The sequence below is a fragment of the Uloborus diversus genome, unplaced genomic scaffold (assembly GCF_026930045.1).
Source record: "Uloborus diversus isolate 005 unplaced genomic scaffold, Udiv.v.3.1 scaffold_1014, whole genome shotgun sequence".
NCBI classification, from domain to species: Eukaryota; Metazoa; Arthropoda; class Arachnida; order Araneae; family Uloboridae; genus Uloborus; species Uloborus diversus.
The window spans coordinates 16,303-41,638 of NW_026557671.1; the positions used below are offsets into that span (position 1 = coordinate 16,303).

The 25,336-nt window shown below is 35.6% G+C and overlaps 1 protein-coding gene across 1 annotated transcript in view; it reads left to right on the forward strand.

The window, feature by feature from the left end:
* Positions 1-1,064: 1,064 nt before the first annotated feature.
* Positions 1,065-25,336, forward strand: part of LOC129232055 (protein spire-like) — a gene marked incomplete at its 3' end in the record, with an annotated part of 50,986 nt that continues 26,714 nt past the window's right edge. The window contains exons 1-4 of the mRNA XM_054866291.1: positions 1,065-1,151; positions 3,831-3,962; positions 20,025-20,306; positions 24,155-24,280. Of these exons, the coding sequence (XP_054722266.1) occupies positions 1,065-1,151; positions 3,831-3,962; positions 20,025-20,306; positions 24,155-24,280 (627 nt within the window). The remainder of the gene's footprint in view (positions 1,152-3,830; positions 3,963-20,024; positions 20,307-24,154; positions 24,281-25,336) is intronic.

Consider the following 25,336-nt stretch of genomic DNA (forward strand, 5'->3'; position numbering starts at 1 on the left):
GATTTTGAAATCTAAGAGTCATAATTAAAAGTTTTTAATTGATATCTCCGCTAATTATTATCGGAGAATTATGTTAAATAGCCAAACATGAAGACGGGAGGATTACGAATCCATCGATACCTGGTTCGATGGTCAGTTCACTGTCGTTCGGGAGAAGAAGCTTGGACATAGATAGATAGATAGATAGATACTCAGATTTTATATGTATAAGATGCTTTAAATTTGTTTTTGGTAATAAGTTAATAATTATGGCATGCTCGCTTCTTTTGTTTTTTGCTTCTACAGTAAGTTCCAAAAACAAATTAATTTCTCTTATCGTTTTCATTGTACTCAACAGTTTTTTACTTAGACCCCTGAAAAATTCTTATAGTTTCGATAAATTTGGGCCGATGTTTCTTTTGAATTCTGTGTTGAGGTCTTCCTTACATTTTAGAAGTTTCACAGCGTCGTTTGACAGCGTCTCTTTGCATTATAAGACATAGATGCGTGACGAATGCATGGAGTGCGGCTCTGGTAACTTGATACTTGACTTTGGACCAGTTCATTAATTTTTGGGTTGAAAGAGGAGATATTCATAGTTGGTACAACGCCAATGATCGTTATCACAGTGCAAACCAACCTTCTTCACTCCGTATTTTAACAAATCGTTTTTTCCTCAGTATATCGGAAGTCAACTTATGAGAGCCAGATTATACCAACGATGAGTTAGAGGTAAAGATTTTCGTGGCAGTTAGCGAAATAAGAATTTCGCTTCAAATTAAGCATTGTTTTTGGACTCTTGGTATCTATGCTGCAGGACAGGACCGTCATTTAGGGGGTCTGATCTGGAAAAGGGTAATGCCCCCTTCTCGCCCACCTTGAGAAATCAGCATATCTACATATCAATAGATGCGTTTTTTGTTGTTTTCGATACAATTTGAATCTCTTGCACTTCCCACCCCTTTCGGATGTTTGATCAAATCTGTATCTGGTGACTTTGAGGTGGCGAATAAGCAGGCAACGGGCGATCTTATATCTTGAAGTTCTTATATCTGAATCCACGAAGCCTAGCGTCGATTGTGGTCATGGCCAGTTCCAATGGGGACTCAGGAGCCTGCAAGCTCCCTCGTTACGGGGGCGAAGTTGCAGTGGAACCCAAGTCGGCAACTGCTGTGGGTGATCTGTTGCATACATTTTGCCCTCCCCTAGAAAAATTCGAAATGATGGGCTTGCTTCATGATTTATGAAACAGAAGTATTTTGTAATACAAGTTCTCTCTTTTTCTTTGAAGTTTACCTCGACAAATTTCAACAGTTTATCCCACGCGTTATCAACTGAATATGGATGAAGTGGCAAAGCAATAAATCTTACCCAGTACTTAAATCATAATATATTTGCATGCTTTGACAGGTGGGCAAAAAAAATCAAACAACTTTCTCAACGTGTGTGTCAATCTTGTGCAACCCCTGACGCATCCCACGTTGAAACGGAATGTCATCGCACTGTTATGGACCGTCTCTCGGAGAGCACCGGTTATTCGCTTCAGTGCCACACACCACTTTCCCCGTTTCTTCCGCTGACCTTGAAGTGAAGCTCGTTCTGTGTTCTTTTTCAATTGGCAACCACTGATGTTGAACCGAACGCAGTCGCTAAGGGAACAGTTAAATCGATGATGTTTGATCTTATTCTTAAAAAAAAAAAGAAATGTCTAGATTGTTTAGGTTGGAAAAACAACGCGACTTAATTTGCTGTTTCTTGCTTCGTGAAAAGTAAAAATTAGTGCTGTTTCATTTTACTTTCGCTTCCAACGAAGCTGAGCAGTTTTTTTTTTAAATCATTGTTTCAACGATTTATTAACAGGGCTTCGGAGTCGGAGTCGGACTGATTTTTGCATAAAGGAGTCGGAGTCGTTAGAAAACATGCCGACTCCGACTCCGGGCTTCTTTTTTACTTACATTTTCACTGACTTTCCTCCCATTTTTAAAAACTGACTACCAATTGGTTCGATTAAATGTATAAAAAGCTACTAATTGGAAAATAACTGCGCTTATGGCAATGAGCTAGCTTAAGTGCTTACCGAACTTTCTCTAGCCGTCCCCTAGTTTGCTTGCTTTTTAACTTAACAAATAACAACAGTCAGCAAACGGTTTTGTTGCCTAACATTTTCAAGTAATCACTTTCAAATAAAAGTAGAAATATAGTGTTTTGCTCAATCTGAGTTATAAAATAGTTGAAGGAAAGTATGTAACAATTTAGTAAGTCGAGGCCCGTAGCTCGGGTGGAAACTTTTGAGAGTAGTTGGCAAATTCAAATAAGTTCTGGCGTGAAAGCATGAATCTAAAAGATCCGATTTTTTAATACCATTTCTATATATGCTTAATTCTCCCTAAAAAGTATGGAACAATATAAGTGTAAGTGATTTCTTGGTTACAACACTCAATAATTGCAGTTAATCTTAAAATCTTCATATTAAGTTTATTCTAAAGCAGACTATAAAATTTAAATTAAAAATTTAGCGAAGAAGAACTATAGGTATACTAAAAGCTATTCGTACAAATTTGTATTCCGCCGCATTTTGTGTAAAATTTTCTCCTTACGTATATGTGCCTTACTTTCGTTGAAATTATATTAGTGAAATATAATTTAAAATATGTTCGAGAAAATTTTCAAATTTAAAGTATTTATATTTTTTACAAACTCTGAAATTAACTTTGGGTGTCACCTACCAGATGGGTGTCACCCGGGCCCAACCACCCCCTCTCAAGAACTTACTTAGAAAAAAAGCTTTTTTTCTTTCTAGTTGCAACTTTCAAAAATTGAAAGCACACGATTTTATCAATATGTATTTGTTAAACATCAAAAGGGAGCAAATTACAAGTAATCCTTTTAAATTATTGAAAAAAATGGTATTTTTAAGTCATCTCACTTTTAAACTCGTAACTATTGGAAAATTTGATTTTTAAATTGAATTTCTAACGTTGTATGCATCTTGGGTTTACAATAAAATACAAAATGCGAAATTTTCATGAAAAGGAATTAATATTTCAATCTCTGTTTTGGTTTTTCCCCCTTCCTGAAGAGGGGGGGGGGGAACTGAAAAAATGCAATAAAATAAAAATAAAAACATCATGAGTCTGAGTTGGGCGTTTCAAAATCCAGGAGTCGGGGTCGGAGTCGGCCATTTTCCTTCCGACTCCGCAGCCCTGTTTATTAATGTCTTTTTTAAAAACTTATTTAACGATGTAAGCTTTGCAATAGTTTTTGCATGTATTAATGGCGCATTTAGAGACGAAATACAATATCCATTTGAATCAGGACACATTGCTGTTTTGTCTAGTATCATATTAAATAAGCAATGAGGTCTGGTTAGAGAAAAAAGTAAGCAATAGCATGGTCGCTAGTAATAGTGGGGGAAAAAGGTTAAATTAAAATGGAGAAATTGTATTTTAAAATAAATAATGTATTCAAATATAAGAAAAGTTCAATAAAATTGTTTAAAAAATTACACAAATAATCGGAATGTAATTCAAATGGACAATAAAAATCCCAACTGCCGAAGTTCATATGGTTAGTTCTCATTGGCTAAAAATAATCGAAGGTGTAAGTCACTGTGAGCTGCTGAAGTATGATTTTACGGCAGAATCATAGTATTTGATGGGTTTTGTATTGCAAAGTTGGGATACGAAATTCTCAAGTGAAATTTCTGGATTCAAATGGAGATGAATTTTTGTTAAAAAATTATGCAGCACAGATTTTAGGAAATACAAAGAAGGGTTTCTGATATTACACGTTTTTTACACTACAACCTGCAGAGCAATATCATCTCTGAACTGTCCTGCTTTCTTTTTCAGAAGGAACAGGTCGAAAATTCTTCTTCGATGATCCGTTGTTTTTCTTACATGAGGAGTTTTTACACTCGCAGCCTGTCATTGGGATATCTTTTTGATCTTCTGATAAACGGGCTCGGAGAGTCTGACTCGTTTGTAAGTTTTACCTTCAACGGAAAAGTGAAAAATTACGCAAATTATCATTGCTGTGCCACCGCAGACCCCTTTTACATCGTTGACAGGGGTGCCCTGAACTTCAATTTTTAGGACAGAAATTCTCAACTTGCAGAATGGAACACCAAATTTCGCCGAATGATGATAATTTTGCCGAATCGTCATACAAAATTTTCCGAATGAAGAAATTTTTGGGAGGTCACAGCGACCTCCCATGGGGGCGCTCATGATCATAGACTGTATTGGTGCCTCTGTGGGACAAATGTTAAGTGAATGGGAGAACGTCTTTGACCTCCTATAAGCGGAAAAACGGTCGCTTGGTGCATACAAAAAAATTGGACTCGCGCTCTTTTAACACTGGTAAATTACTGCAAAATTTTTTTGCCTAAACCTATGGGAGTTAGAACAAGGAGTCGCCTAACCTCAAATGGGTTGATTGCCTTGATAAGGAATTTTCTACCATAAGAGTGAAAAATTGGCAAACCATGGCCAAAAAAAGAGAGGCCTGGAAGATTCTTGAGGAGGACAGGGCTCACCCAGGGCTGTCGTACCACTGAGGAAGGAAGGAAAGAAGGAAATTATTGCAAAGGACTTTTTTTTTTAAGGATTACTTACACATGGCTCGATCCAAAATAGGCTTCTAAATACAATGCACTTGGTAACATACCGGTATTTTCGGTATTAGATGAAAAAAAATAAATAGTTTCAATTTAAGAACATTAAATTTAACTTATTAAATATCTACTTATATTTTGAATGTACATTTCTTTTTCCGTGATACAGAACCAAAATCAATCTATTGATGTAAAAATTTGGCTTCTAAAGCACTCACTAATAGAATATCATTAAACAAAATAATGGAAAGATTGCAAAGTGATATTGTCGTTACTAGATGGTGAGATAAATCACATTTTTGTGCGCTTTTGTTCACTATGTTTTCATTTTTTCCATTTTCCACATCACTCACTTTCTCTTTTGTGAAAGTTAATTTCGAGTGTAATTTGAAATGAATTTGTCTTATGAATAATTTTTTCCAACCATCAGTTGCAGAAATAATTTATGATTTCTTTTTTAATTATTTTTCTCAACTGTACTAAATTTTAACAAAACTTTTTCATGTTCTCATAACAAATGGTAATTTGTTGTCCTTGTACCTTGAAAATACCTTGAGAAAAGTCCCTTGAAAATTAGCATAAAGGTAAAGCATAATCAATTGAAACATATTTTCAGATATTTACATAATTATAATTGCAATAATTTTGAAAAGAAGGCGAAAACGACTAAGAGAAACTAACAAGATCAGACTTATTGAAGTTTTTCGTAAATTTCAAACCAAAGGGCAAATAAAAAGCATACACAAACCTCTAATGCTCAAAAGGAACTGATGATAATGTCTGAAAAGTATCGTGTCTTGAAAAGATGTTACAACAAGCTATTAATTTAAAAAATAATAATAATGATGCAAACAATACAAAAGAAACACACACACACACAGAAAAGGATTTATCCAAAAATAACATGTAAGAGACCGATTGATTTGAAGATGAAGGACTTCTAGACAATTAGAGGAGGTGTATCGTGCATTGTTAGCAGTACAACCGACCTGCGTGATTTCAGAAAGAGTATTTTTAACTGTAGAAAAGTTGAGCTAAAATAAGTATCAGGCTTAGAGACAATTTAATAGATGCATTATGTTTTTTTACAACTATTGATTTTTTATTTTGATATTTGTTCCTTCCTTTTATATTCTGTCACAATACAATTTTTGTACAAAATTATGAAATGTGGCGACGAAACAATATGTTTTCAAGCAACTTTTGAGAAATGTCAAATACCGGTATTCCGTTATCACGTTTTAAAAATACCGAACACCGGTATTGAATTTTCGGTCCGGTATTGCAATCCCTAAATGCACTAATAAACGGAAAATCGCAATTTATGGACTTACGTTAGTCTGTCTCGGATGAACAGCATTAAAAGCTTTTAAAAATTCTTTCACCAAGATCCCAATCAAATCATTTGACTTAAAAATCGCCTCCAAAATTCCCTAAGTGTTCGAAGTGACGTTACGGCAGCCACTTAAACCGTGTTCAACAAAATGACTTGTTAATGGTATCAAGGTAAGATTTGTTACGGTATCCATGCAATCGAATGGTCTTTAAACTGTCGTGACTGTATACGGTCGTGAAGTAACTGATCAACGATCGTGACTAAACCATTCATAGTACTCTTGTGCGCAAACATTAATTCTCTAAAGTTACATGAACGTGACTTTTGTTACAGCAAACCATGTAATCTAACAATTTGTAAAGTTAACATTAAATAGAGATCAATTTAAGGATAGTCAGTGCCCCCTATACCATCAATGTTAATTTGCAAAGGTACATGCACCTTTTTCTGAAAATCTATTAAAGATACAATAATGAAATTTTTTCTGTACCTTAAGTACTCTTTTCTCTATACTGAAGTAAAATTTTACAGAAAGGAAGCTTAGTTTTTATTTAAAAAATTCTAACGCGTAAGTCACTGTATTTTTTTCCAAAAATGCCATTTTGCAACACGAAATCAGCTGTATAAAAAAATATTTTTGGAATATGAGAAAAATTTTACTTCAGTATATGCAACTAAATATATGGAATAGGTGATAAAAATTTCAAATCCTAACACAATTTAGTTTCTGAGAAAAAGGAACATTTAGTTTCAAAAAAAACATTTCGAGATATTGCAATTTAAAGGGGAAAATCATTCCTTATCAACATATGTTTACCTTTTTTTGAAGCACTTTTTAACTTACTTCTAATATGAGCACGATCAAGAAATTTGTATCATTAAAAAGGTATTGAAATGGAGTTTTAAAATATATAAAAATAAAAAAATCAATTTTTTGAAAGTATTTAGGGTACTGGCTCTCCTTAATATTATTCTACTGATGTTATCCCGTGTTCCCTGAAATTAACTTCAAGTGATTGTGTTGGTACATATGAGGCAGTGAGAAGCAAAGGGATGTAAGTGGCAAAATTAAAAATTTGGAGATAACCAGTACAAATGGTAGGTAAACCCCTCCTCTATCTTGGGGCAAGAGATGGTACAAGTAGCCCTGGTAGTTGCTACTATACAGCATGGTTTAGAAAAAAATTTCAATGAAAGCCTACCTAGGATCTGACCTTTAAACGCGTTTTACTCAGAACTTCAAAATGTCCACTTGCATCTCTTTGCTTCTCACTGTCTCATATGATTTTTACGTGCGTGTATGTATGCTTATGTGCCCCTTTCTCAGCTGTACATTAAAGCATCTTCCAAAAGTTTATTCATAGGACCTGACATGAATGTACTATCACTAACAGTAATGATCACTAGCAGTGATATAGGGCTTCAAGACAGATTTTTGCAATCCAAAATAGAGCACTATTTTTGAAGAGTGCCCGTTCAAAGCTATTTTCCCAGCCACTGATATGATGTCTGTGGTGACGAACTGTAATTTAAAAAGTTGACTCTGACGCGTGTACCTGGATACATGCAACTTTTTTTTCCTTCGGACGAACAGCTAAATTCGGTGCTTGATTTTTTATTTCAACTGTTGTTTGTTTAGTTTTAACTATAGTTTTAAAAAAAAATCTCTAACAATTGACCTTCTTTTATAACTTCTGTACAAACAGACAAATTCAGTATGTACTAACTTGCTTATTATGAAGAACTTTGATGGCAAGCAGATGTACGTATAGTCTAAAGTCCCACTAGGCTTGACCTACCCTCGTCGAGTTTCCTACAATTGTTGCCATAAATGCAAAGTAAAAGTTGTAGTTAAAACGTTAAAGTAAGAATTTCTACCTCTTTCACGTGAACTAATCAGGGTTGCCAGGTGTTGAAATGTTTCTAAAAATAAGTCATTTACCCTCATTGAGTTTTCAAAAATCGTTATCATAAATGAAGAGTAAATGATGGAAATAAAACACTCAAGTGTGGTTGCCTACCTTTTTTGGTTCGCTAATCAGGGTTGTCAGGGGATAAAAGGTTTTTAATGAGGGAGATAATTTACCCCTCATCGAGTTTATGAAAATTGTTGCCATAAATGCAAAGTAAAAGTTGTAGTTAAAACGTTAAAGTAAGAATTTCTACTTCTTTCACGTGAACTAATCAGGGTTACCAGATGTTGAAAGGTTTCTAAAAATAAGTCAAATACCCTCATTGAGTTTCCAAAAATCGTTATCATAAATGAAGATTAAAAGATGGAAATAAAACACTTAAAGTGTGGTTGCCTACCTTTTTTGGTTCGCTAATCATGGTTGTCAGGGGATAAAAGGTTTTCAATGAGGGAGATAATTTTCCCCTCATCGCGTATCTGGAAATTGTTGTCATAAATGAAGAGTAAAAGATATAAAGAAAACGATAAAGTAAGGTTGCCTACTTTTTCCGGTCCCTAACCAGGGTTTTCCGAGGCTAAAATGTGCCCAAAATGAGTAATTTCATCGAGTTTCCACATAAGTTATATAAAAAAATGTAGGTAAAAATATTACAAAACCGATGGTATAAGGTTGCCTAAGCAAAAGTGCTCCAATTATAGGATTGCCGCTATTCAAAATTTCAATATTGAGCCTTCGTGTGAGAAAACTTCGAAATTTCCAACGGGGTTTTAACCCCGTAACTGGGTTGAAATCACTGAAAAATCGAGCTGTCGAAAGTTATTGTGCTCTTTCATGACAATGCAAAACCGTATCCAGCACAGCCACTCATAGTCCAGCCCTCAATGCAAACCTTTGGGATTTTGGAAAAAGTTTAAAAGGGAAAAGTGCGATTACCCTCTTTGTAGCCCAGACCTTTCGCTTTGTGAGTTTCACGTCTTTGCTCCTTAAAATATGTATACAAGGTGTACCGTTTTAACCTGCAAGACCTCTATTTTCGCAACCGTTAGTCCTAGATGCATACTTCCAATCGCAAAAATGTTCAAAATCAGATACAGAGTTAAGATATTGAAAATTTGAAGTGAAAACAAATACGAATAAAAATGTACAAAATTTAATTTTTTATACGGGCCTCATGTCCTAACTTATGTTTAGGGAAATAATCTCCATTGAAAAACATTTCCAACACAAAAAGTTAGAAATTAGTACGACTAATATTCACCGAGTAATGAAACACAGCGTTTTGTGACTTACACCACTTTACACTCGCAGTCAATAACACTTTAATAACACTTAATAAAGTTTGGGGGAAAATATAGTGGTTAACAAGTGTTTAAAATTACATATGTGCAGAGTGTGATTTTTCAAATTGTTCGAGGTTTTGCAGTGTGTTTTTGCGTATCACGGCTTAACATTTGCATGAATTTTTGAATAGCAATGAAATATATAAATATCTTGTTTTTTTTTTTTTTAAATCTTTTGTATGGTCCATTAAAACTTTGAATTGGAATATCTCTTTGAGTTTTTGTCGCACAAATGTCAAGTTTTTCGTGTCAGTAATAGTTTTTATTATTAGATTTATTCTCTAAATATAAGTTAGGGGAGCTAGGGTCCGTATAAAAAGTTAAATTTTGTATTTTTTGACTCATTTTTAACTTTGCTTCAAACTTTCAATATCTTAACTCCGCAACTGATTTTGCATTTGAAAGTATACATCTAGGACTAACGGTTGCGAAAATAGAGGTCTTGCAGGTTAAAACGGAACACCCTGTATATATATAGCAAAGAATGTAAATCGGACATTGAACGGGGCTTTGTAGGGAACATCGAAAATCTTGTACCACGCCTCGACGAACGCTTAGATAACGGGTTTAATCGAAATAGGGTTTGAACTTTGCTGTTGTTTTACTCAATATTTTTAAAAGTTTACTTAGATCCCTTTTCTTCCCACTTTTTCATGTGCCAAATCCAATTCACAAACCTCAGAGCTTTTAAAATATTTTTTAAGAAAAAGCCAATGTAGTTTTTTATTTAAATGATTATTCAGCTTAAAATACTTTTAATACCATTCAGTTATCGGCACATTAAAAAAAAAAGAATTTATGAATAAATTGTGATGACTATTTTAACACCCTTTTACCGCCGTTTAAATGATTAACCTCGATTCAACGATTGTCAAGGGGCTAGAAAAAGTTATCGTTAAATCAAGGATATCGTTAAATCGAAGAGCTCGGACATTCAATGCCGTCAAATCCGGACCAGTGAAATGTATCATTAACCTGAGGAAATCCGTTAGATCGGGTATCGTTAAATCAAAGTTAATTTGAGAATTGATTCGTATGTAATCTGAGAGATTAACTGTTCAATTTTTTTACAGTAACTAGTAGCTGACGTTTTTGCTTATCCCACCCCCAACTTTCATAAAATAAGTTGTCTAATCATAAGTTTCATTGCCTTTCCCTTTTTGTAAATGCTACTAGCGTTTTTCTAGAACGAGTCGTAATCCGGTATCATCCCTAGCTGATACCGCAAGCGATGAGCTGAGCGTAGAACGACCTTGGCGTGTTCTTTCTGCTCAGCTGCGCCCCTTTTGTGAGCGGGGCGTGTGCCCGTGATTCCCGGGAATTTCGGAAACGCTCCGATGGGTGTACAGGGCACTGGAACAGACACACAGTTCGAACGGAAAAGTGATGTTGAGTTGAGTAGTCTCTTTTGCAGGATGGTTTCGAAAAATCGGCGGCGGAACTATTGCTATTGAAATTGGCATCAATTTCGTTAGGAAAGGTCCCCCCCCCCATCCTGAGGTTTTGAAGGAATTTTTAATCATTTTTAATTTTTAAGCTTCTCAACTTTAACATTTGTTTCTGATAAATTTATCTGCCTTGTGTGGAGCGTTCTGCAGATAATAATGTCACGTTGCCAGGGGAAAGCACAAATGACACGCTAACGAGATGTTGATGAAAATATTTAAAAAAAATATTACGAACGGCGATTGAATGTACAGTACAACCTCGATTTAACGATTGTCAAGGGACTGGAAAAAAGTTATCGTTAAATCAAGGATATTTATTGTTAAATCGAGGAGCATAGACATTCAATGTTGTCAAATTCGGACCAGTGAGATGTATCGTTAAATTGAGGAAATCGTTAAATTGAAGTTATACTGTATTAACATTGTCATGTTTAAAAACAGAATTTGCATCAGTGAATTCAAATATGAACTTAAAGAGCACTTCTTGAAAGAAAAAAAAAACTCTTTTTGGGTTGAAAACATTCTGTAATACATGACTAGTTTCATTTAGCTACTTTTGTTTCAGGAATTCATTTTAAAAAACCATATTTTTTTTAAACGTAATTCCTAACACGCTAACATGTCACGCCCATTTTTCTACGTATTTAAATACTCTATATTATTATTATTACTAGAAAATCGCCCGTCAAGGTTTGACGGGTGAAAATTGCATCTACATTTGAACGAAGCAATTGCCTGTTTGGTGATATTTTGATGGTTGAAATTTCTACCCTAATTCCAGTTAGATAGCTTTACGTTTCTTACCTCTCCTAAAATTACACCTTACCAGAAAAACAGTTAACTTACCGGATCCAGTTCCGGTTTATCAAAATAAAGCATTTCCCTGCATGTCAAACATTGCCAAAAAAATATTATCAAATCATAAAAAAACTTACTGAATTTTCGGTGCTTCAACAATGAAATAATGCTATCACTCAAGCTATGACACGAGTTTCATTGTTGGTGACGTCAGAGCGTGACTCGGTTAGTGATTTTTATTATATATATATATATATATATATATATATATATATGAGTATTACTATTGTTAGTTAATAAACGTGCAAAAAGAAGTCACGTGGTGCTTTTTAGGCCGAAATTACACCACCGAGAATAGGTTTTTAGATTGAATGCGCATTCTTGCTGCACAACATTTGTTTTGCATTTTAAAATTACATTCATTTTCTCTACTCATTGTCGGTTTTTTTTTTCAATCCTACCTCAAACTAAAAGCTTAAAAAATAACCATATTGAAAATTTCTGCATCGTGTTTTCAGAGTTATTTGGATACCACAGTTTTCCAAACATGCATTATACTTTATTTTTTACCCTTGTCCTAGAAAATAAAACAGCTAACTGCTCTCCTTCTTCAAAACTAGTTGTTGTAACCAGTTGAATCTCAATACTCGCCTATTCCATGGCCAATAACTGTCTCAGTTATGAAATATAATTTTTCTTTACAACACACTGCTGAAAAATGAGGTGTAAATGAGTTGCCCTCTAATCGTAAATTATAACCCCGGTGTGTTTCAAATGAAATTATCCTCATTTAGCTTCGTAGGAGGCGTTGCATCAAATTGCCCCATTTCCACACTTTTGGTGGTTGCCGTGTTTTGAAACCCATTGTTCACGCACTCGCAGTATGAACATATCACTGGGAACGCTCTTTCGCCTTGACCGCTGACTAGAGATTTTCGATCAACGCATGCCAAAATCTTGCGATGGACTTTAAAGGCATTGTTTTCGAGAGGTGTTATTGTTTACGTACATTTTGTTTTACTGTTTACATGGTCGAACACAGAGCCCAATCATTCTGATATTTGACGCGGGGCACATTTCTATTTCAGGGCCCCCCTAAGATTTTAGAAGACACTGGGCATGAAATTCATTTTTTGCCCCTCCCCTCCATTCCAGCTTATTTTATAAAATGAAGCTATAGAATATTTTGATATTGCGTATTAATACAACCATGCTAAATTTGGTGGTACCTCATATCACAATATAGTACAGTAAAACCTGTAAAGTTGATCACCCTTGTAAGTTGACCACCTGTCTATGTTGACCACTTTTGTCAGGAACGGAATTTTGTCCTATATCATATAATGAAGGAAAACCTCTGTAACTTGACCACCTCTCTATCTTGATCACCTGTCTATCTTGACCACTAATGTATGCCGAATTTGGTTTGAAGTATTGTAAAAAACCCTTTGTAAGTTGACCACTTGGTTTATTTTTTTAAACTTTCTTCAGCAAATTATTTTATTTCATTATTTATTAATTACAATTATTATTATTATTATTATTTGATAGCTTTCTAAGAATGTTTTTAATGCTTTGATGACAGACTAGCATTTTACTAACTAAACAGCAGCATAAAGCTTATGCTGCTCTTTATTCTCTAAACTTGTTTTTCATTTGTTGTTCTATTTGAGATAGCTTTTTGTTCTCTGTTCAATAAAAATAGGTGTCAGTAGAAAAGTTCAAAATCTTTTCTTTCAGTTGCAATATGTTATGGCAACAGAGGAATTGTGCAAAAAGAACTGGCCCGGATCTAGATATTTTGGGCCTCCCTGCAACAAAATATGTTGGGCCCCTCCCTTGTGGCCAGCAGTGTCTATTTGTAAAGTGCATAAGTCTTAGTGCTAGTTTTTTTCTATTTTATCTTCAATTTCTAAAGTCAGTAGCCACTTTAAGGACGCGGGCCCCTCGCACTGCGGGTACACAGATCTGGGCTGCTAATGAGTAAAGTTACATGTTTCTGGTGCAAGGGATTAAGAGATAGGACATTTTAATTTTGCCTTTATGAACTGGGAGAGTCGAGCTGGTTACTTTTTGTCTATACATAAAAAGGCTTCAAAAAGAAAGTTAGTTGAACTTGAGATTAATAAAAAGTATGAAATATTAAAATTAATTGAAAATGGAGAAATCCAGAGGAAATTAGCTGGCATATATGGAATTTCTAAACCTACATTGTCTAATATAGTTAAAAACAAGGAAAAAATAAACTAAATTATTTTTTGTTTGTTATTAAAAATACTAATAGTTATTTTTAATTATTGTTTCACTTTCAGTAATGTTAAACACTGAAAGTGAGTTTAACAGAAAGAGTAAGGGTGAACTCCTCAAAAAATGAATACATGATGCAAGAAATGACAAAAAAAAAAAAAAAAAAAACATTACCGCCCTTTATAAGTTGACCACCTGTCTAAGTTGACCGCCAAAGAGCTGAACCGCAAGTGGTCAACTTACACAGGTTTCACTGTATATACATGTAAAAAAAGAGGAGAGATATAGTATACGATAATTATATAAGATGTGGTTAAACTTGCCCGTTGCAGTAAACCGTAAATATCAAACTCATCTGTGATATTATTTTTAATAGTACATACGGACTAAACTTGGAATGGTTTTGGGATTTGCAAAAATATCAAAATTTTAAGGGGAATTTTTATCAACAAATGAGAGATTTTTTCAATATCTTGGCATTTGCAAAAATATCAATGATATCATTGTACTCTGGATTCTAATTGAAACCATTATTTATTTTTAACTAGCATGGTAAATTAAGGGGATTTTGGGCCCCCTGAAATCTAAGAGGAGGGGCCTGTGCCCTGCATGCCCCTGCAGTAAACAGGCTCTGGTCGAACATGTAAAAAAATATTTAGCTTCGTGGTAGAGCAGAGGTTCCCAAACTTTTCCGATTCGAAACACCCTTTGAAGGATTAGAATTTTCTCACGGTCTACCTCAGTTAGAATGCGTACGTACGATGTACGATAAACTCCCGATTAGCCTCGAAATTGGGTGGCACAAGTGACGCGGATAATAAAAATTGCGGATAAACCGGGAAAAGCTTAAATGAGGGACAAAAAAGTAAAACTTGTCCTTCCTCAAAAGTTTGACTTTATCCGCAACTCCAATAAACAGGGGGCGCTGCAGCCACCGTCTAATGGTGGATGAAAAAGGTAAAACAAACACATGCTGTAACTTATAACTTGCTTTGACGCTTAGTGAATGGCAGTAATTTTTCATCGTGTTTGTGGGAAGTTTTCTATTCTTCTGAGATTACATTACACCACAAACTGTCTGAAGCCTGTAATTTACCTCAAAGAAAACACGTGGAATGGAATGTTTTACCTTTTTCTTCAGAATTGTTAATCACCGCAAGGTAGCGTATTCGAGCTCTGGAGTCGCGAATTGATGTATTGATGCAAAATTCTTTCTGCAAACAGTGAGAATAGTATAGTAAAAAAATTTGTATTTTCGCATGATAGAGCTTAACATCAAAACAAGTGTAAGTACGATGAGGAAAGCACAAAAGTAAATAAATAAATATGTGAGCAAATAATTAAATAAAACAAAAACAACTAAGCGCAAATTTACAATTTTTTGAAAAAAATAAAAACAGCCATTGGTACAGTAGACCTTTGTTTTACTTGAGGGTTACGTTCCACGGAAATGCCGCGTAAACTGAGGCCTGATACTAGTATTAAAGTACGGGTTTGGTTCCGTAGATAACAAAATACTTCATTCTAGAGATCAATAATAATAAGTTTAATGTGTACTTATATCGACTTTTATGCACTGCATGCATAAAGAAAACATAAATTAATTTCGTGTTCTCTTAATAAAGAGGAGCGGGTTGTGATAGTCTTTTGGCAGTCATTAAGAATTTTTCTCTGTAATTCTTTGCACAGCATTAACGCATCTATGATCATTTGCGTCATTTCCATGATAGAATCTTTCTTCACTAACAAAGCAGAAAGATCATTTCTATTGTCTAGGAATGGCTCAAAATTTTCAGTGTGAAAGTTTTGGTTGTTCGTCACCGACGTCGGTATCCTTGTTGGTTTTGTCCTTCTTTGTCACTCCTAAGAGCTCTTCTTCCAGTGTGTTCTGAACTGTTCGAGTTTAATAACTTTACTTCTGGAAAGAGTTCTGGAACCAATCGCATAAAATGTCTCCAGTGGCCCAAGCTCGATTATTAGCACGACAAAATGCAGTCTATTACGCGTAATCTGCGATCTTTAGGAGTTTGGATTTTGAAAGAGAGGAAATTTTAATCTGTTTGCATTGCCGCATTTGCGTAAAACCGAAACTCATCCGCTTAAAATAAAATAAAGGTGTCAAATCTTAAACCGCGTATAATTGGAACCGCGTAAAATAAACCAGCGTAAAACGAGGGTCTACTGTATTTGCTTTTTGCTGCGAAAACGCATGTTCCTGATTGTTGATTGACTCGCGGATAATCGGGAGTATATGTAATTGATGCCGTGGGCACTTCGCGGTACCTGTAGCAAAACCCTGCGGCACTCACTTTAGGAACCCCTGTGGTAGAGACTTTTTAAATGTTTCGTGTATGGCTGTCACTTGTTTGAGAGTTGATTAATAAGTATTGCTGCGGGGGAAAAGTTGTTCGTTTTGGGTTTTTCATCCCTTAGCAAAAAAATTTTGAGTTTTCTGTTTGTGTGCGTCAAGGAAGTCAGCAAACAAGTCCAGTTTTGCATTGTTTTGGAAAATGTGCTCAGGTTTCACGATATACCTTGCTCTTAATAGTTTTTCAGGGGACTATAATTTCCTTAATTCAAGGAGTCATTCGTAACAAAATCCAATGAGTTTATTTCTCAACAGCTCTGTGCAGCTTTCACGAAAAAGATACTCTAGAAATAAAGAAAAGCGACTTCAATCGTTCGTTTGGTTGAAACAAATTCGTGTCAAGTGGATGATGAATGCGAATTGTGAAATTTTACTTTCTGTTATTTCAGAGAAAATCTCCAAACATGGCACAGTGACAAATCCTCTGCAACATGTTTGTTTACATTTGTCTATACTTCCGCGAACAGAGTATTAAATCATAATCAACGCTCAACCGAGTCAATTAATAAATAAATCAACTGAAACAACTAACCAACTATCTAAAAACTATCAAGAAACAGTTTATATGACCGTTTTTTTTTCTGATTTTCATTTCAACATTTGAACTATGTTAGATTAACAGAAATGTTTTCAATGCGGATTACAAAAATGTAAAATTTGATGCTGTTCCACAACATTTGAGTGCTATTTTTCCTAAAAATTAGACTGAATTAGGTTATTTTTGTTTCTGGAAGTTTTCTCAACTTTACACGAAGTGCAAGTACACATTTGCTTGGGAACTGTTTTGCTCTCCAATTCTCTAAATATCAAAAGGACATCATCTACGCCTTATCCTTAATTTCCAGCTTGATTTCTTATTTCACATTCTTATAATTAAAGGTTTTACAACGATTTAAATGATCTAAGAATAAAATATTATTTTATTCATTCGAAATATTCAATGTCATAGATTTTGCTTAATATCAGGGAAAAGAATTCTGATAATTTCCTCATGGAACGTAAACATTAATTTCTTAATTACCAGGGTTCTTCAAGGTGTCGACTGTCTTGACAAACTTCCGCTGTAAACTCTCTCATTTTACACTAATCACCAATATGCGGCTGTTTTCAGCCTTCCAATGGTCTACCCACGTGTTCCAATGTCTCTTGTAGGTGGCATTCGAAGGTTTGTGTGATAGGGTGGTCCGTGAGATCCCCACGCGCTCCTTCCTACTGTCGTCTGCCGTGTGCCCGTTTTGGAAGGTTTTACTCCGTGGTTATATCCCATGATGAATGATATTCGAATGGCTCTTAATTTTATTCACATGATGACGCCTACGTCTCTTTGATTTGGCCTCGATTCTATCAGAGACGTATCAGAAAGCGGATAACTTGTTGCCATGGAGTGTGGAGAGGGTGTCCATCATTATGTAGAGTATTTTGCAAATCGACCCCTTAATGTTGAAACAAGTACTGATTGTAAGATTGTTTGCTATACAGGCGTCTCTCGTACAACACGGTTTCGATATTACACGGTACCAATTTACGATTATTATTACGCTGTTTCGATATTACACGGTACAAAACTTGAATTTAATACTTCATGGATATGGTGTAACACAAGCCCGGCTCTTGAGGTAGGCAACCTAGGCGGCCGCCTAGGGCGGCAGATTTTAAGGACGGCAAATTTCGAAATTGATTTTTTTTTTTTTTTTTTTTTAAAGTATGAATATCTGTTTCAGCATGTTAAGATTCACTGATTCAATGTTAAATAATAATAATGACAATAATAATAATAATTTAGAGTGTGTACCAGTGCTTGGATATGCAAAACATAGTCCGGAGTTAAAATGAAAAATTGAATTTACTTTTAGAGGCGGCAAATTGCGCGGTTTAAAAATCATTTGAGAATATTAATATCTGTTTGAGCGCCATAAGATGCACTACTTCAACGTTAATGAAAATATAATTTAAAGTGTGTACCAGTGCTTGGATATGCAAAATCCAGGATGGAATGTAACTAGAATCACCTTTTAATTCTAAACATTTTACTATTATTTTTATTTTATTAAAATATCATTATTTTATATTAGTATTATTATTATTATTCAATGGGGGGGGGGGGGCACTTGTCAATATCGCCTAGGGCTGCTGAACTACAAGAGCCGGCTCTGGTGTAACACGAATGTTATCTTTAAAAAAGATGGAATTTCATTTCTTCTTAATACTTTCTGTTAATGTTTGATAACTCTAATTAGTTTTTACTTTGTTTTTATGAAACTTGGTTTCAACACAACACGGTACACATCCCTTGATTTACATTATTTCTATGTCTGGTATAACACGGTTTCGATATAATACGAAACACTGTTTCGACGCAACACGATACATATTGACAAGATTTTTAATATGTATATGGTTAATTCGTGTAAAAAATAAGTTAAAAATGTTATTTTAAAAAAAGTCTCGTATTTCACGGTTTCGACACTACACGGAACGAATCAACCGTGTTATACCATTGACGCCTGTTTCTTGTATATACTTGGAAACTCCTTGCCTTAATAACTGAGCGGAGATTGTGTGTGTCAATTTCGGTGAAATTTTTTTGTCGAGTGGAGGTCAGAGGCATTTGCACCGCAGACCAAACTTTTCGCGCCTTTTTTCTCTCTCTCTTTCTTTCTTTTGCAAGACAAATTGGACTGCTATTATCAAGTATGTTCAAAATCGGCACCTTTTTTTGCTTTCAAAGGTTTTATTATACCACTTTACCCTTATAAACCCCTTATTAAAACCAATTTTAATTTTCTGAATTTTTTCCCCTTAAATTTTTAGCAGCAACGGTTAATTGAATGGTCGGTAGGAACAACGTTGGACATGCTTTTTTTTTTAAATTCCGGTGAAATAATGTTGGTTAGATCGTTAAAAAAAGGAATTTGGGTTTATCTTTATCCTATGGAGGAAAACGTTTATTACAGTTTATAAAACTTGGATGTGACATTTTCTTGGCAGCTTTTTCAAATTTAATTGCGTTCTCGAAAAAAAAAAAAACGCTCTCCTCTAAAATTTGTATTTTCTAACATCTAACGTTGTTCCATCCAACCATTCAATTATTTCACAATGAGGTTGCTTTCTTCAGTCAAAAGTACTACTTTTAGTCCCAGAAATTAATAGAATAAGCAAAAAAATAATAATAATAGTAATAATAATGACATGGAGCCAGAAAAACTTTTATTTTTCCAACAGTTATTTTTTATTTAGTTTTTTTAAATGTCCGATTTTGGGAAAAAGGCGTGGTCTTTATGACGTCACAAGTGATGCACTTTGGCTTGATACTCCATTGGCTCGCTGAATGTTTACGCTTTGCTGTCAACCGCGTTGCCAGTGCACGAGAATAAAGAAGCGAACTAAATATTGCTCTAATGGCATCAGTGAGTGGCATTTCATCACTTGTGATGTCATGTGCAGAAGAGTAAAAAATAAAGTTGAATCTGCGCACTAATTGAAATAGTTGTTAAGAAATATTAAACTTTGTCAAGTTATTTAAAAAATGGTTTAATCCTATGTTTTTAAGCATGCTCTTTCAAGGGGAAAAAAAACTTTAAAATTTCGGAAACAACCCAATTCTATCAGCAGAGGTGCTTGTGGTCCGAAATTTCGGAAAATTTCAAAAGTTTTGTATTGCTACTTCCGAAAATTTTAGGCTGATAGTAAATTTTTAAATTGAAAAAATTCAAAAAAAAAAAAACTTTTAAAATGTTTTTTCATGATGTCAATGATTTTTGTATGGATATTTGAGGAATCGGTCTTGAGGAAATTTTTATTCTGTCACCAAAAAATTCGGTTATTTTTGAATCTCTGTGTACATTTTAATGTACGAGGTAAAACTCAAAACCAACAAAAACTGGAGTTGTCCCCTTCTTCCACTACGGTCTTTAACTGTTCTGTTTTGTAATTGCTTCTCTTTCTGAAAATTGATGTTAATTTTGAATCTTTCCATGTAGTTGGTAGCCACCTTAGGCATGATCATCTTCAACGTCCTCGACTTCCGGCTGCCACTGGATGAGGAGCGGAAGCTGAGTCGCCCCCTGGAGCAGCTGATCGAGCGGATGACGTCCTCCTACCCCAGAGGGGAGGAAGATGGTGGAGAGGAGGAGGACGCCGCCTCCCAGAATGCGGATGAGGGCATCGAACAAGATTCTGGGGAGGATGATGAGCGGATCATCATGGATTTGGAAGAAGATGGCAAACTGCGGAAGGGGTTCTCTCTCCACCACGTTATGGAAGTAAGTGTCGATTACAAATGCCAGCCGATTTTGAGACTGACTATGTATTTATGTTCAACTGGGGCAAGATATTGTTTCCAAATTGGCTACATTGTCCGAGGTAGGCTCTGTGTGTTTACAGTGAATTGCCTCTCATGTTGGTATCCATGGTAATGATGCCGCTGACCGACTCGCCGTGGAAAGCAGTAACCTTTCCATTCTTCCATCATCAATTTTAAGAGTCTCAGAGGTTCATTCCATATTTGTTGACAAAATAAAATCAACTTGGAGGATTACAACTAAACACGATTGGTACACCGCAGAGAATCCTGGATTGTCCTTGCAGAAAACCTGCTCAAGACTTGCCCAAACTGCCTTAGCTAGGCTAAGGTCTCGCCACATTAGGTCTTCGACGGTTCCACCAAGGCTTTTTTCTACTTGCCCATGCTCGGCTATTGCCTCTCACTCTCATATTATTTGCTGTATCTGTGCCTCTGTGAGGCAACTGTCGGATGAGAGTGGGATTATCTTTGATCTTTTAGTGCGACATGATCTTTTAGACTTCGTCTAGGGAGTTTAGACCAAGAAGATCAGTAACACTACACAAATGCCGGAAATTTTTGGTTATGGAAGTTTTTTTTTTTTTTTTTTTTTTCGGCAGCCTGTTTTAAAGATATATTTATAACTATACTTCGTTCATGGTGAATTCACTTCTGAACCCTCGTAGGCTCAAAACACACATGAATTTCTTCCAAGCTGTCTTGAGGGAGATGACTAATTTGACTTCCGAATGCAAACTGAGCCTCCCTTACATCCCTCACAGTTAAGAAAAATTATATACGACCTAGATCTCGTGATTCCTGTGTTGAAAACATTTCGCAATGTTAGTTGCTACATGACGCATTTCTTGTTTAGTAAACATTTTAAGGACTAGAAGAAATTTTTCATGATTTTTGCATACGTAGGTACTTTGTAGAGAAAAACTAAATTTTAACAAAAAAAAAAAATAAAAAATCTTTTGTTAAACGTGGAAACAGTAGCACAAATTCTTCAGAAAAAGTATTTCGTTTCAGTCGTTAGAGTAACTATTGAAGAAGACGCATTGCTGAATCTGTGGCATTCTAGTTTCCCAGCCTACTGCTCCTCTTCGAAGAATGCGTGATAAAGGTTGGTTCAGGAAAAAAAAAATTGCTTGCTTTTAACTTCTAAAATCCCACAGATAAAGATACCGTTCATTTACTTCGCTTCAGTTCGACGAACATCTAAACGATAGTAATTTTCTCCTGTGAAATGCACGGATCGTTTTCCGTTTATTTTGTTACGCTGCCTTTGATTAAGGGCTTATTTTCGTTCATACCATTCATTTAGACTTTAAATAGAAACCTGCTTAAACTAATGAGCTCAAGTTGGTTGTATGGTGGGAAGAGACAAATACAGAATCAATACAATTACCACAGTTCCGCTTCATCCGATTATGAAAGAAAGAAAAAAAGCTGACTCTTTATATTATAGTTATCAAGAATGGCTGCTGATAGTTCAACACGTTAGTATGAGAAACACTGAATACCTTCTTCAAATAAGAAATTACAGGGGTGTCGCACAGGACGATGGGAAGCCACCCGTCCCCCCTCCGCCCCCTCTTAAAAAAAGACCACCCAAAATGAGATTTCAAAGTCTTTGAAATTAACTCTACCTTTATCAACTATAACGGCGCAGTCTGCGCCTTAAACTCCCCCCCCCCTCATGGGAACCCCTGAATTATATGGCTTGGAATGACTTATTGGGACTCTAGTAACGAAGACAAAAACCGATAGCTTTATCATTTTGATCGATCTCAACAATTGCGAAAGATTGGCCCCCGCATCTACAAGGGGTGATCAAATGAAAAGGTACGAAACGACATAAAAATGACCCAGTTAAATATTTGCATATTCCGCCATCGGAGAATGTAACGAGACATCTCGAGATGCCATTGGAGGCTCTAATTGGGATCGGAGCATACGCGGACGCCCGCTTGCGCAGGAAAGAGCAAATGATGCGGCAGTCCGTATTATATGAGGACAGGATGGCGTTCGCGTTGCAAAATTCGACGATTGAGGAGCAGCGAAGTGTTATCCGATTTCTGACAGCGGAGAGTGAGAAACCGGGCTATTAATCGGCGGATGGTCACCGTTTCCGGGGAGAAATGTGTCTCTGACAAGTCTGTCACTAGAACTAGAACTGGACATCTTCAAATGGGAGACGTTGGACCATCCGCCTACAGTCCGGACATATCTCCCTGCGATTTCCATGTGTTTGGGCCCCTGAAGAAACACCTGAAAGGGAAGCACTTCAACTCAGACGACGTACTCAAGGACACTGTGAATTACTGGGTCTCGTCACAGTAACAGCAATTCTGGGAACAACAAATCCTGCGGCTTGTTCATCAGTGGAATCGTTGTGCTTAGGCCTATGGTGCATATTTTGAATAAAGACTGCATTTGTACCCATCGTGTCGTTTCGTACCTTTTCATTTGATCACTCCTTGTATTACAGAATCGTACTTGCCAAAATATGCCACGGGGCACTTCCATTTTTTGCCAATCGATATTTTTTTTTTTTTAAAGTTTAAGCAGGTTTGCTTTCTTCCCCCTTCTAGCGTGTGTGTGGTGGGGAGGGGGGTGAACTACCGAAAGCACCGCTACACTGTGTGTATCTAAGAGCAAAAATGGTCAAAATGCAATGCAGAGTTATGATATGAAACGTTTGATGCGAAAAAGAATTTAGAAGAAGAATATGAAGTCTAACTTTTTATATGGTGCGTATTTCTCTCCATTCATGTTTAGGGAAATCACAAGCATCAAGAAGCAATTCGAGCACCAAAAAAAAAAAAAAAATGCTATTAGTTCGACAAATGTTCACCGAGATATGAAACGAAGCGTTTTGAAATTCATACCACTCTACACTCGTGGTTTTCAGGGACCATATAGCGGCTGTGTTATGGCTATTCAAGACTGATTGGTTAGAAACATGGACGAAACTGCGGTCTGATGTTGTAACCGAGCTCTTCGGTATTTGCTTGTAATTTCTGCATTAGTTCCGGTTGTGGGGCGGTAATTTGCAGCTTAATACCACGATATTAGTTTTTAGGTTCAGCAGATTGTAAATAATTGAAAGGAGGCGTTTAAATGTTATTTTCCATTGCGCCGTCTGATTAGTCTCATTTTGACAAATTCTCAGATTTATATTGTATTGCAAGTATTAAATTATATTTTTAGTGTTAAACAAGAAGCGTCCATGGGTTAATTAGAAAGCTCGCAAAGAGCGTGGGTCACAGATATCCTATTTTATATCTCGATAGAGAGTTTCATTCTTAAGTACTGATCATCTCTCATTGGACTGCTACTGAAAAAAATACTTTCTGGTTCATTTAGTAGTACATTGCCACGCTTAGTTTCTGTTGTGTTGAATGTTGAAATTACACTGTCATCGTGTATGGTGGGGGGGGGGGGGGTAGTTAAGAAAAGAACGAAAAAGTGCCATCTATATAAACCAAGCTTTGTTAGACTTATGTGTTTTAACAAAACTAGATTTCAACAAAAAAAAAAAAAAAAACTATAGATCATAACTCAGTTATCGAAGCACTTTCAACGTAAGCAACCTAGCTGTTACCATTATTCGGGTTAAAAAAGCAATTATATGACTAATACATTTAAAAAAAAGATCAAATAAGAATGAAGCTTTTTTCATGTTTTTTTTTATGTAACTCCACTGCAAACTATTGAACTTCTGGTATTTTCGAGTGTACATTTTTTTTAATTGAAAAATTTGAACGACTTAATATGATTATTAACGCATATTATGAATAATAGTGATGGTATTTCCCCCAGGTTTGCGCAAGAAATTTAGTATGTCCCGAGCAAGCAGATTCTCATTACAAAGCCGTCTGTCGAGCTCTCGTGGCCGAAGTTCTGGAGCTTACCACATTTCTTGAAAATATCACAAATAGAACACAGGTATGTACCATTTCATTATTTAGATATCTACATTATTTTTAATGTTATTTGGCTTTCTCTGTGTGCTTGATTAAATTTTATCACGCTATAATCGGATTATTATTTTTCTCAAGATCATGTAATATAATGCTATGTTATTGATTAAAAAAGAAGCTAAGTTTATTTAGAGTACTTTCATCATAAGAGATATTCAACATTAGATTGAACAGTTGCTAAAACTCGCCTAAAGCTTATGGAAAAAGCTAAACTGAAAATGAAAATAGCAATAAAATAATACAACGTTACTCAAAACTCTTGAGGTGAGCTTCAAACGAGGCAAAACCTATCTGAATTAAAAAAAATTTCATTGTACAATGCGTGCACCAGTATAAAAAAAGTGTCAGACAGCGCTAAAATTGAACGTACAAAGCGTTTTTTTTTTTTTCACTGGTTATGATTTCGAATCGTGTATTCGAGGCGAGAAGGCTGAAGACTAGTTTCACTGATCAGAAAAACATGGATATTGGACATGTACTTTCATGGGTATGGTACGGCAATTGAGAGTTATTGCCCAGTGTTCAATCAGAACTCTACAAGCCATATGTTCAACGTTGTGCAAAATATTCTCGGGTAATCGATGGCCCGTCATTTCGACGTTTTCTGGCGAGATGTCTAAGGGTGTGAGCCTCCTGACCCCCCCCCCCCTAAATGATGGTTATGGTAGTCAGCAACCCAAAAAAACAATTAATAAAGCTCTAATTGGTGCAGATGAACCATTCATTCGACCAAACTTTCTTCTTTTTAATCATATTTTTCTGGTTTCAGACTTCTTAATTACTTAATCCTCATCAGAAAATCTGGAAAAACTCCCAGTTTTTCCACGTTTTCATGTTCGTATAGAGCAACTAGTTAAACCAGAATCTCCGGTAACTACCAGGAACGTCTAATTAATTACCGTTTAGACAGTGGCGTAGCTAGACCCGACTTTCGGGGGGGGGGGGGGGTTACTTCTTTTATATATATATATATATATATATATATATATATATATATATATATATATATATATATATATAT